This window comes from Sapajus apella, unplaced genomic scaffold (genome assembly GCF_009761245.1).
Source record: "Sapajus apella isolate SASKATOON/1434 unplaced genomic scaffold, GSC_monkey_1.0 scaffold94, whole genome shotgun sequence".
Classification (NCBI taxonomy): Eukaryota; Metazoa; Chordata; class Mammalia; order Primates; family Cebidae; genus Sapajus; species Sapajus apella.
In genome coordinates, this window is record NW_022437034.1 from 2,747,320 (window position 1) to 2,760,537 (window position 13,218).

At 50.6% G+C, this 13,218-nt stretch overlaps 1 protein-coding gene across 6 annotated transcripts in view; it reads left to right on the top strand.

Moving 5' to 3' along the window:
• The window catches only part of CDH23 (cadherin related 23), a 418,948-nt gene that overhangs the window by 101,270 nt on the left and 304,460 nt on the right, over positions 1–13,218 (top strand). For all 6 annotated transcript variants that reach the window (XR_004262173.1, XM_032256272.1, XM_032256266.1 and 3 more), the window contains exons 4-6: positions 10,123–10,265; positions 10,995–11,042; positions 11,160–11,252. Coding sequence is in view for 5 of the 6 variants with exons in the window: in XM_032256272.1 (XP_032112163.1) it covers positions 10,123–10,265; positions 10,995–11,042; positions 11,160–11,252 (284 nt within the window). In the remaining variant the exon portion in view is untranslated. The remainder of the gene's footprint in view (positions 1–10,122; positions 10,266–10,994; positions 11,043–11,159; positions 11,253–13,218) is intronic.

The following is a 13,218-nucleotide window of genomic DNA, read 5'->3' on the forward strand; positions in this document are numbered from 1 at the left end:
AGAGGGGAGCCCCCCGCCGCCAAGTCCCTGCCTCGGGACTGCTCACCTTCAGACCAGGGTCCATCTGGAGGCAGCCCCATGGGGTTAGTTGCTTTGAGGTGAGAAGAATGCTGTATTCAGGGGGTGAGTTTTAGGTTTGGATAAAAGACTTTGTGATAAAAGCCATGAGGGTCATGGTGTGAGAAAGACTTGGGTTGGACTCCTGGCTGGGTGACCTTGGGTAGATCACTTTACCCCTCTGAGCTCCTCTTCTCCCCTCCCCTCCCCTCCTCCTCTTCTCCTCCTCCTCTCCTCTCTTCTCTCTCCCCTCCCCTCCGCTCCCCTCTCCTCTTCCCCCCCCCTTCTTCCTCCTCCTCCTCCTTCTTCCTCTCTCTCTCTCTTTTTCTCTTGAGTCTCCCTCTGTCATCCAGGCTGGAGTGCAGTGGCACGACCTCAGTTCACTGCAGCCTCTGCCTCCTGATTGCTAACGATTCTCCCGCCTTAGACTCCGAGTAGCTGGGATTACAGGTGTGTGGCACTACGTCTAGCTAACTTTTGTATTTTTAGTAGAGACGGGGTTCGCCATGTTGGTCAGACTGGTGTTGAACTCGTGACCCCAAGTGATCCACCCACCTAGGCCTCCCAAAGTGCTGGGATTACAAGGCTTGAGGTACTGCACCTGGCCTGAGCCTCAGTTTTCTTACCTGTATAACAGGGATGCCAGCCCCGCTCTGTGTAGAGCCATTAGGAGAAATACATGACAGAGTGAATGAATGAAAACCACTGAGTGTGGTCCCAGTCATGCCCAGGGAACAGAATGCTGGTTTCCTTTCCCCGAGACACTTCGTGCCATCTACTCCAAGTGGACAGAGTTGCAGGAGAGAGCAGGAGTGATGATGGGCTGTGGATTTTGAAGGCAGAGATGGTTCCTTTGATCCAGGGCAAGGGTTTTCTGATGACAGTGTGGGTGTCAGTCAGTGAAGTGTGAGCCTGGAGGCCGCCTCCCTCGCATGAGAGAGGGGGCCAGTGTCAGAGCTCACTCCACCCACTCTGACTTCCCCCTAGGTGGGGATATTGGTGGAGCCTAAGATGAAAAGAGCTCCCCTGAGGCCAAACCAAGTTCAGGATCTAGGGGATTCGAGAGACTGAAGGCAGGAGAGTTGGGCAGGGGGGAGGGCAGGGGCTAAGACAAACAAGATTATCCCCAGGAATCAACGCACTTAACCTGGATGTCTGATTCCAGAGGAGAGACAAATGAGATGGCAGGCTCCAAGGCCAGCTTAGGCTCTGGGGAGCCCATCCTAGGGAGAGTGGGAGGGCAGGAGCCCCTTGCCCTGGCAGGGACCCAGGCCAGCCAGGAGGAGGAGGGTAGGTTTCCCTTCTAGGGGGAGGGGTGTACAGCAGGCTTGATGACCATGGTGGGGTGGTTGGAGTGAGGAGCGGTTATTCTCAGAAAACCCTGGCCATACCGATGGCCTTGGAATTTGAGGCTGGGGCCCACTGCCTGTGCCCAGCTCTATCTCAGGCAGCCCTCTCCTGGCTGGGACCCTTGCTTCCCTCTCTGCAAAATGAGAAGGGGCCTTTGTCTGTTTGGTTCTCACTTCAGCCGTAGCTAGTCCCTTTTTCTGAGCTAGCCTGCAGACACCAAAGCTGGTTCTCTGTCTCTAACAGCTCTGAGCCTGGCAGGGGCAGACTGCTAGGCTCTTGGCCCCTGGATGGGGAAGAACAGTAGATCACAGCTGGTGTGAAGTCCTTTTAGGTCACAGGTTGTAAAAACCTTGCTTTCTTGTGCCTTTTAGGATTATTATGGTGGCTGCATGGAACCCTGTGTAGTGAAGGATTCTGAAGTTGAAGGTAGATTCAATGGGAAACGATGCTGTGATTGATTTGTAAGGTCTGTGTGGACAAAAGCTGGGACTGGCTAGCTCCCTGGCCTTAGAGGAGCAGTAGTTAATCATGAGGGATGGGAAGAGGAGAAGGGAGATTTGCCAAGCATGTCCCAGAACATCAGCTTCTACCTTCAAGGGGTGATGGCCTCTTGCCTGCTGTGCAGAGGTACAGACAATGAATTCATACAGGGGCCTGGTATACTTTCGGTGAGAGCAGTCTGGCAGGGTGGCCTAGGGGTACAGAGGGAAAGGTACATGGCTGGGAGGTTGAGGATGCCCTGGGAGGAGCACTAGACATCATGGTAAGGAATTTAATTCTCTGAGAACTAGGCAGGCGTTTGAGCAGAGTATTGCACAATGGAAGGTGTGCTTTAAGAAGATGCTGCTCCTGGGCGCTGTAGCTCACACCTGTAATCCCAGCACTTTTGGGAGGCATAGGCAGGCAGATCACGCGGTCAGGAGTTCGAGACCAGCCTAGCCAACATGGGGGTGAAACCCCATTTCTACTAAAAATACAAAAATTAGCCGGGTGTGGTGGCATGTGCCTATAGTCCCAGCTACTCAGGAGGCTGAGGCAGGAGAATCACTTGAACCCAGGAAGCTGAGGTTGCAGTGAGCTGAGATCATGCCATTGCATTCCAGTCTGGTGACAGAGTGAGACTCCATCTCAAAAAAAAAAAAAAAAAAGACGCTGTTCCAAGAAGGGAGCAAGCCATGTTCTCCCACAGCTTATTCACCCTCTCCGTGTTTTGGAAACAAATACTGCTTTCATCCTTCTCCCATCTAGAGAAAATAAAAGGCCTGCAGCCTGTGCTGCCCTGCCTGAGTTTCTGGCCCGCCCCTCGTCTAGCAGGCACTGCTCTCCAGGAGCCGCATGACCCCAATCCCAGCCCTTGCCCCTCAATGTAAATAACAATAATAGTAATAACAGTCATCTCAGCGATCAGCATGGGCCCAGCGGGGCCTCAGGGAAAGCTGTGATTGTCCGCCCCTTGCCTGGAAGGCAGATGTGGACTGCTGCTGAGGGCCGAGGCCACGATGGAGGATGTGCCACCATCTTTGCACCTCCCAGGGGGCTGTGGCAGTCTGCTGGGCAGATTCCTACCTCCGCAGGCCCCTGGCCTTTCAGATGGGGTACATCCTGGGACAGGGTACTCAGATCTCAAGATGGGTTACACAGCCCCCAGGATTGGGTACAGGGCCAGTTCCTGAGAGACTGGATCCCCAGTCATTGCACAGCTATGATTCCTGCCTGAGTCCAAAGCCAAGTGCTACTGATTTGGGTGTTACTAGGTTTTGATCAGCCATTCTTTCCCCTGTCCATTTGTACACACAATTAAGAATTAACTTGCTATACTCTCTCCTCTCGTTGTGGCTCAGAGACCTTCATGACTTTGGGGGGCTATCTTTTCCAAACACTTCTAGGCAGTTAGCAGGATTCATTTGTTGACCCAGTGACTATTCACTGAGTGCCTCCAGGATGCCTATCCCTGTGTTAGGCTTAGGGATATGACAGGGAATGCGGCGGGTCAGGCTGAATGTGCTACGTGATGGGCAGGGGCTGGGATAGGTGGTCGGCAAATCACGAGAATAAGCAGATCCTTTCAGAGGGAGAGGACTTTGAAGACAATAACTTGGAGTCTTGGGACACTGAGTGACCAGGCGTCCGTTTAACTAGACTGCTGATTGAGAATTTGAGGAAGGCCTCCCCAGAATGCTAACTCTTGACCTGAGAGGTGAATAATGAGGAAGCTGCCATGGAGGCAGAGTGACCTAGGGTAGGAAACTGCCCAGCCAAAGGCACAATCAGGGCAAGGGTCCTGAGGCAGCTGCCAACTTGGCCTGTTCAGGAACAGAAAGAAGGCCCATGGGGCCAGATAGGGCTCAGCCCAGTGAGCCTGTAAGATGCAGTGACGGATGCTGTCTTGGGTCAGATCACCAGGCCTTTGACATGGTTGATTTAAGATTGTTTTTAAAAATATATATATGGTAAAATATACATAACAAAAAATTTGCCATCTTAGCTAATTTTAAGGGTATAGTTTAGTAGTGTTAAGCACATTTATACTGGTGCATAACCAACCTCCAGAACTCTTTTTGTGTTGAAAACAGAAACTGCAGCCATTGATCAACAGTTCTCCATTCTGCACTTCCCGACCCCCAGTAGCCACCATTCTACTTTCTGTCTCTGTGAATTGGATTACTCTAGGTACCTTTTGTCAGGGGATCACTCCGTATTGTATTTGTCTTTCTGGACTGGCTTATTTCACTGAGCATCATGTCCTCAGGGTTTATCCTTATTGTAGCGTGTGTCGGAATTTCCTTTCTTTTTAGGGCTGAATAATATTCCATTGGCTGTATCTACCATGTTTTGCTTATCCGTTCATCTGTGGACAGAACACTTGGATTGCTTCCACCTTCTTGGCCATTGCAAAGAATGCTGGTGTGAATGTAGATGCACAGTGATTAAGTTCTTTAATGTTCTGCTTTCCACCCACGAGGTTAGGCTGGGCATGGTTTGGGTGGCACAGAGTGGAGGGTCTGGCCTTGCTGGATGCCCCTTCCCTATAAAGGTAGGAGAGGCCAAGTGCATAGAATCTGCTGCTGCATGCTGCACTGATTGAGCCACAGCCTTAAGACTGGGTCTTTCAATTATCCTGGGATGGGAGGAGCTTTTCTCTGCATCTAAAATGGGAGCCATAAACCAGGCTAACTTACAGGCAGTACTTACTGGTCTGGTTGTTTATGGCCAGCGTTTTTTCTGATTGGTTGATGCCAGTACTCTGCCTGTTGTTAAATATTTGAATATCATCCTGCTATAAACCAGCCACAGGACTTCTAACCTGGCTGTGTGTGAGCATCTCCTGCAGGGAGAGTGGGGGCTGCTGTTTAAAAGTTTACCCTCTGGGCTTCCCACTAGCCAACCCAGTCAAGAGGGCCTGGGAATCTGCATTGTAAAGCTCTACAGTAGTTCCACTGCACAGTCTCAGACATGCCTTGGAAATTTGGGCTCCCTGAGAAACAGACCTTGTAATGAGGACTCAAGTGCAAGAAGTTTACTAGGGGAGGAGGTTCCAGGAAACACAGTAGGGGGTGAGGAAGTAAGACAGGAAGGGAAGGAACCCATAAAGATGCGCTCTCATCAACCAGGTTGCCAGTGTAGAACACAGACCTCTGAGTTATGCCCTTGAGAGGTGCAGGAGCTGGGCTGTTTACCCACCTTATCCACAGAGCTCTGAAAATCAAGCCAGAAAGGAGAGATTCCAAATTTTTGGAATTTTATCTGGAAAGGAAGACTAAGCAGCTTTTGTGAGTGAACTTTGAGGACAGTTCTAACGTGACGATGATAGCTAACACTGTTGAGCACTAATCATGGTGGATAAGGTCATCCTTATCTATCATCTTCCACAGTCACTTGGCGAGCTCCACTGCTGGGGCATCCGCCCCTGGCCCTTCCTGACTGTGCTGTGTTTAGGAGGAGCAGTCTCTGATGGCCAGGACCACTTGGGTGTACACTCACAGGTGCTGGCAGTTGGAGGTCAGCCTGGCATGTATGGAAATATATGTGCTGTGGGATAGAGGGCAGGGTACCAATAGCATCTGCTGTGAATACCCAGGCAGCTCCCATCTCTCTATCATAAGAGGGCATTCCAGCCCCTGTGAATAGCAGGGTATCCTCCTTACCACTGAAAAAACACCAGGCCTCATCCATTGCTGGTGAGAATGTAAAATAATACAGCCACCATGGAGAACACTTTGGCAGTTCCTCAATAATTTAAACATAGAATTACTATATGTTCCAGCAATTGCACTCCTAAGTGTATATCCAAAAGAATGGAAAACACATATTCAAACAAAAACTTGCATATAAATGTTCATAGCGGCCTTATTCCCAATAGCCAACAGGTGGCAACAACACAAATAACTGTCAGCTGATCAATGAATAAACAAGATGTGTTACATTCACACAATGGAATATTATTCAGCCATTAAAAAGGAGTGAAGTACTGATACATGCTACAGTGTGGATGAACCATGAAAACATTAGGCTAAGTGAAAGAGGTCAAACACAAAAGGCCACACATTGTATGATTCCATTCATATAAAAGATCTGGAATAGGCAAATCCATAGAAACAGGAAGTGGATTCCCGTGGTTGCCAGGGGCTGGGGAAGGGAGCAATGGGGAGTGACTGGTTCACGGGCATGGGGTTTCCTTTGGGGATGATGAAAATCTTGTGGAATTAGTGGTGGTGGTTGCACAGCATCGTGAATGTACTAAATGCCACTGAATTGTGTACTTTAAATGGTTGAACTGGTCAATTTCATGTAATGTGTATTTCACCACAATTTTTTACAAAAGGAACTCTAGGTATTCTCCAGCCCTGAGATGCAAGGTATATTCTGTTTCTGAGGTGGGAAGCAATCCTGTGTGGCATATGTACCCCAGGGTCCCCCAGCCAGAGATGGTTCTCCTGCATGGCTGTAACTAGGAGCACTGGGCTAGAGCTGGACCCCAGAGATTGGCCTCATTCCTGTAGGAATAGCACAACTAGGATACCACCCCTGGTGGAGACATGAGCCCTGCTTCCCGGAGACGCCAGGGCTGGGCCCAGCTTCTGTAGAGAGGCAGAGCAACACTGGGCAGGGGAGTATGTGCCTAGCTGGAAAATTGCGGGGTGTCTTGTCTTAAATATAAATTAAATCGGCACCTTTAATTAGTACACTTAGAAAAGGTCACTAGCAATTACCTACGACACAAAGAAGGCATGAGCAGGCAAGAGCCCGTGAGGAAGCCGAAAGGACCATTTTGAGCAGCACATAATTGAGGGGAAAATGGATAAAAGTCCAGGAAATTATAGGGTGGGTGACAGCAGCTGATGGCCCCATCCCTGTCCTGCTCAGTGCCCCCCTTTTTGGGTGACCTGAGCGTCAGGCCTGGGAGAGCCATTTGGGATATTGGGCTCAGTCGTGCAACCTTGACTGGAAGGGCAGGGTGGTCTTCCTGGAATTCCCTTGGCCAACGGGAGCTTTGTCTCAGATCCCTTACCTGGGCTGGGTCCTGAGGTACGGCAGGTGAGGGCTGCGGTCCAGAGGACTGCAGGCTGCCGTAGACTCATTGTTGCGCTATGGACAAGCAAGGTGCTTATGGGCCTCAGTTTTCCCATCTGGAATCTACCCAAGGCTTTGGGAAGTAACTCAGTGTTTCTTAAACATTGCCGCTAAAGAACACCTGAGAAAAATGGAAAGGAAATGAATGCTCCTAGAAATCAGCAGAGACTGGAATTCATTTACAGCTTTAGATTATATCTTAAAAAATAAATTAAAAATAAATAAATTAGGCCAGGCGTGGTGACTTGCACCTGTAATCCCAGCACTTTGGGAGGCCAAGGTGGCGGATCACTTGAGGTTGGGAGTTCGAGACCAGCCTGGCCAACATGGTGAATCCCCATCTCTACTAAAAAGGCAAAAAAATTAGCTGGGCGTGGTGGTGGATGCCTGTATCCAGCTACTGGGGAGGATGAGACAAGAGAATCATTTGAACCTAGAAGAAGGTGGAGGTTGCAGTGAGTCAAAATTGCACCACTGCACTCCAGCCTAGGTGACAGAGTGAGACCCTGTCTCCAAAAAAACAATTAATTAGGGCCGGGCACGGTGGCTCAAATCCCAGCACTTCGGGAGGCCAAGGCGGTTGGATCATGAGGTCAGGAGTTCGAGACCAGCCTGGCCAACATGGTGAAACCCCATCTCTACTAAAAATACAAAAATTAGCCAGGTGTGGTGGCACACACCTATAGTCCCAGCTACTCAGGAGGCTGAGGCAGGAGAATCACTTGAACCCAGGAGGTGGAGGTCCCAGTGAGCCAAGACTGTGCCATTGCACTCCAGCATGGGTGACAGAATGAGACTCCGTCTCAAAAAATATGTATATTAATTCATTAGTTAATCAAATGCTGCTCTCAATGTCTTCCTGTTTGTTTTAGTATAAAACACTTATTTGTTATCAGGTAATTTTGGGAAGATGTGTTTGATTTATCTATGACTTTTACTTACTTCCTCTTAAACCATCTAGAAAGAGCATTGAACTGGGAATCTGGGAGTTTGGAAACTTGGGTTTGAACCCTCCCATTGTGGCTCACCATCGTACTTTGGGCAACTTGCTAAATGCTTTCAACTTCTCCAAATCTGAAATGGGTTAGGGTTGGGCTCTGAAGATGTTCCATGATTTTCCTCCCCCTCACTTTCTCCCATCACCTTGGATGCTGCCATTTCCTGCTCTGCTGTTCTGCTGCTTCATCTTGGAGAAGCTGCTTTGCCTCTCTGAGCCTCAGCTTCCTAACGTAGAATGGGTAGAATAACAACTACCAAACAGACTTGCTAGGAGGACTTAATGAGAGAACCCACATGAATGGACCGCGTGTCTGGCATCTCATAAGAGCCCAGTGCATGCCCAGTGTCTTTCTTTTCCAAATCTTGGGCTCCCCATTAGGATCCAATAGGTCATATCCATGAAGTCCTGCATCTTGAGTTTGCATATTGAATGTTGAGATGTCTGTGCTGTGGAAACAAATATAGGCTCTGAGTCCCAAATGCCTGGGATGTGGATTCCAGCTCAGCCATTTGCTGACCGCGAGGTAATTACCTCTTGTCATTCTTTGTTGCCTTGTTCGTTAAATGGGGAGAATTGCATTATGGTCTGAATTAGTGCTTATGATAGTGCCCTGACTTATGATTAGGGCTCAAAAATGTTAGCTGGCATCATGTTAGCAGTGTCCTAAAAGTTCTTTTCTAGATAAAATTCCAAGAATTCGGAATCCTTTCCCTTTATCTACCTTGATTTTCAGAGCTATGTGGTAAATAGGAGTCCATATTTGGGGCAGGTGGTGTCTGTCTCATTTTATAGTGGAAACTGAAACCTGGAAATAAGTGATTTGCCTAAGGCCATGGTTCCTAACTGCTCGCCCCTTTGAGAATCAGATGAAGACCATAGACACTGCCTTTGGAAAATGATGCACTGTTCACGCATAACATTTTGTGTACAGTTCCGGTGAGTTCAAGGACCTCCTGAAGCTAAGGAGACCAACCATCCCAGTTTACCTGGGGCTTCCTGGTTTTAGCACATGAGCTGGGAAATGCTTCAGTTCTGGGCAAAGCAGGGCAGTTGGTGGCCCTACCTGAAAGCTACACAGGGGAGCTGTGAGCCCCAGGAGAAGATGCCCTGCACTTCTTAGGCAGGGTATAGGCCAGGCATCTTGAAGCCTCGGTGGCCTCAGGCCAGGGCTTTGCTTCCCAGTGAGGGATGACACCTGCCTCTCCTTGAGGATGAGAACTAGACCTAGCCACCCAGTTCTAGACTGGAGTTCCTTGAGACTGAGCTACATCTTCTTAAGCTCTGCGTATTCTAGTGCTCATCATAAGGCTAGCACCTGGTCACTCTTGAATGAATGCCAAAAGATTTTGCCAAGTATTCTGAATTAGAAAAGATGCTTCCATTTGCAAAAGACAGAAATCCAACTCAACTGACTTAGGCCAAAGAAAAGGTGGTGAGGGCAATTATTAGCTCATATAGCTGAGAAGTCCAGAGGATGAAGCTAATAGGCAGAGCTGGCTGCAGACCCTCAGAAAGCCATCAGGAATCTGTCTCTCCATACATCATTTGGCTCTGTTTTCCTCCTTGTGGGCTTCATTCTCAGGCAGGTTCTTCTTGTGTGGTACCAAAGATGGCTGCCCACAGTGCCAATGAGCAACCCTCATGAAACAGAGCTCCTCTTTCCCAGTAGTTGCAGCAAAAGTCTGCAGGCTGCCTTTGATTGGCTAGTTTGGGTCACATGCATAGCCCTGAGCCAATCATCAAGACCAGGGAAATGGCATGCTCTGATTGGCTAGCACTGAGTTATGCACTCATCTTGGAACACAGAACTTGAAATATTGAGGGCCTGTCCTTATCTGAGCCACTTGGAGAAGGAGGTCTTCAAACTAAAATCAGAGAAAGGGGGGCAGGCAGAAGTCACAGCTATGTTTTACACACCCAGAACATGGTGAGTGGTTCCCTGATACGGCCGTGATGCGTTGTGACAAGTGGACCAGGGTGGAGGCGGAGTACCTGGGTCAGAGCCCACAGATGCATGATCTGTGGCCTGCTGGAGGGTTGCTAGTGGCAGCTCCCTGCTGAGAGTTCAGTCACTTGGGCAAGGTAGGAAGGCAGAAACCTGACCTCCTGTATTTTCCCTCTGCTTTCTTCCTTGGCTACTCCAGGTTCTTCTGTGACCCAGTTGCTGGCCCGAGACATGGACAATGACCCCCTGGTGTTTGGCGTGTCAGGAGAGGAGGCCTCTCGCTTCTTTGCAGTGGAGCCTGACACCGGCGTGGTGTGGCTCCGGCAGCCACTGGACAGAGAGGTATGACTTGCCCCTACCCCTGCCCTTGTTCTCTCTTGGGGACAGGAGGAGTTGCCAGGGGAGGGATGGCCCACCATCTTTTGGGATCTTCCTCAAGACCCCATTCTGACTCTGAAGTGGCGTCTTCCTGCCTGAATGGTATTCCTCTTCAAGGGCCAATGCTGGTGTCTGGACATAGGGTTGGAATGGATCGTTAGAGGTATCCCCAAGCAAGCAGCTACATGGGAAAGGCAAGAGGGACAGTGACCCTGGGTTCATCCCTTCTAGAATGGGGCTCCATGGAGGGTACAAGTCTACCCCTACCCCCAGTAAACATTCCCCCAATATCCAAGGAAGCAGGAATTAACGGCATGATAGCCCTTAGCAAGTTAAGGTAAAGGTGTGACACATTCCCAACCCTTACCCTCTCCTTGCATTTGAGGGAGGGGCCATAGAGGTGTGTAGTGACTTGCTCAGTGTCACATAGCATCTTAGAGGCAGAGCCAAGACTAGCACCAAGATGCTTAGCTTCCATCTTTTATTGCTCTCTTAAAGCAAGGAACCATATTCCACACCTGCTTCCCCAACCCAAAGGGCAATGCTGGTATTTTAGGGAAGCCTTTGGATACCTGGTTCCAGGCAAGCTCCTAGGGCAATCCTGGAGCCCCTCCCACCCCATTTAGGGCCTGGGAGCCAGGATCTAACTCAGCACCACCTAACTGCCCCCTCCCTCTCTCACTTTTCTTTCAGACCAAGTCAGAGTTCACAGTGGAGTTCTCTGTCAGCGACCACCAGGGGGTGAGTGTCCCCTGGGGCCCTGGAGGCATGTTCCTGGGGTCACAGGACTTCTGAGCCCCTCGGGTGGAAGGGATCAGAGTTAGATGGCAGCGCTAATTCCCACCTTTCTCTTGCCAGGTGATCACACGGAAGGTGAACATCCAGGTCGGGGATGTGAATGACAACGCGCCCACATTTCACAATCAGCCCTATAGCGTCCGCATCCCTGAGGTAGGAGCTGCCAGGGTCGTAACTGGGGGTATCGGGGACCTGCTTCTCCCCAGACCACCAGCGTGTAAGTGAAGAGTCAGGCAGGGAGAGCAGCCCTGGCTCTTCTGCCCAGACCTCAGCCCAGGCATCAACTCTGGGCAGGTTGGTCAACATGCTGGTATCCTGGGGATCGGGGCCCAGCCTGAGGTTGGGAAGAGCAGCTGGGCTGTAGGTTGGGAGCCTTGTGCTGGAGGCTGACCCTCACACCTCCAGCTGGAGCCAATGGTGGGACAAGAGTTGGGAGAAGCACGTCTCTTTCCTTTCATTCATATCCAATTGTGGGCCTTGGGCAGGCCTCACCCCAGGACTTTGGCCAGAATCAGGTGCCCCCAGGACTCAGGGAGCATACAATTCTAAGAAGAGACTTTCTCTAGCCCAGCGATCTCCCGGGCCCCTGCACTGTGTACTCTGAATATGTTTGCATGAGTGCATGTGTGTAAAATCAAGCCATTGCTGGTAATTGAGAAGTACAAATTATTGCATTACAAATGGTTCGTTAATAAGCTGGCTGCCAGCTCCCTATGGCACTGGGGTTCCCACTGCTTGCAGCCCCTCGCCTGGGTGGCCGATGGTAGTCTTATGGTCTGGCAGTTAGTGATTCAAAGACTCTGAAGCAGGCAGGTTCTCTCTGGGTGTCCCTAGGCCTGCCCTCAGAGTTTTGAGTTGCGCGGTGGCAGTGAAGGGTTGGGGTGGGAGACAGAACCTCTGGAAAGGCAGGTTAGCACCATGTCATTTGAGTTCTATCCATATATGCTATCAGCCATTGGATCAGGGAACAAAGAGTCTTTAGAGAATATCACGGTCAGTTCAAGCATGAGGCTAGGCATGGGAGAGTGGCTTGTCTGAGGTTACACAGCTTCAACTTCAAGCTTCCTGGCTTCCAGGGCAAGCCCAGACTCCCTCAAGGGTGACGAGATCTTGCTCGTACATGCCACTCCCTGGCCTCCGTTACTCAGCTGTGAGCCAAGGGTTCTATGCTTGCACCAGATGGAAGAGAGGACAGATGTGCGGGGGGGCCGCCGCAAAGGCACCATGCCCTTTGCACGCTCGGGGTGGGAGAGGACTGGGGAGCCCACAGTCCTAAATATGGGGGCACGGTGCCCTGAGCTGTGGCCGGCGTGCCCAGGGACTGCAGCTTGGCTCCTGCTCTCTCTCATTTGGAAGCCTCCCTAATTTAATTAAGGGTCTCTACGTGCCAGTCTGCACTCCCGGCCTGGGCTCAGAAACCAAGGGCATGGCTCAGAGTTAATGAGCCTTGGACCCATTGCTCAGCTGCCATCCTGGCAGGCATGGCTGCCCTCTGTCTTCCCTCTCAGGGAGCAGCAGGGAACCACACCGGCAAGGGGATGAGGGGTCACGTCCCTCCTCTCCCGCCCTTGGTCCAGGGCCCAGCTTTTTTCTCTCTCCTTCTCCAGGAGATGTGACTTCCAACACTTGGCCCTGTTGGAATCCCCTGGGATTCGTCAAAGGCCTATGCCTCCAAGGAGAGAGTCTCTTCAGTCATTCATTCATTTATTTAACAAATATTTATTGAATGTCTGCTGTGGGCTTGGCTCTGAGCCAGGCTGTCATTGTGCAGAGACCTGGGAGGCCACAAGCATGTGGAATGACAGGAATAGAACAAGAGGCAGGAGACCCTAGGTCCAGCCCCCGCTCTGCTCCCAGTTTGCTGGGTGCGTCTTGGCCTGTCACTTCACCTCTCTGCGCCAAAGCCCTCCTCATCTAATAAAAACAAAAGCCTGCATCTACCCATCTGACAAGGAGAGGGCAGGCTGAGAGGGGCCAGCTGCAAAGGACACGCCATCCTTGGAGGAAGGCCCGTGTGGTTTACTTGCTCATGTGTAAACATCCCTGGTCACTTTAGTGGCCTGATACTCGATGCCCTGCTTGGGGCTGCTCAGTGTGGCCAGTGGGGATGTGGTGTCAG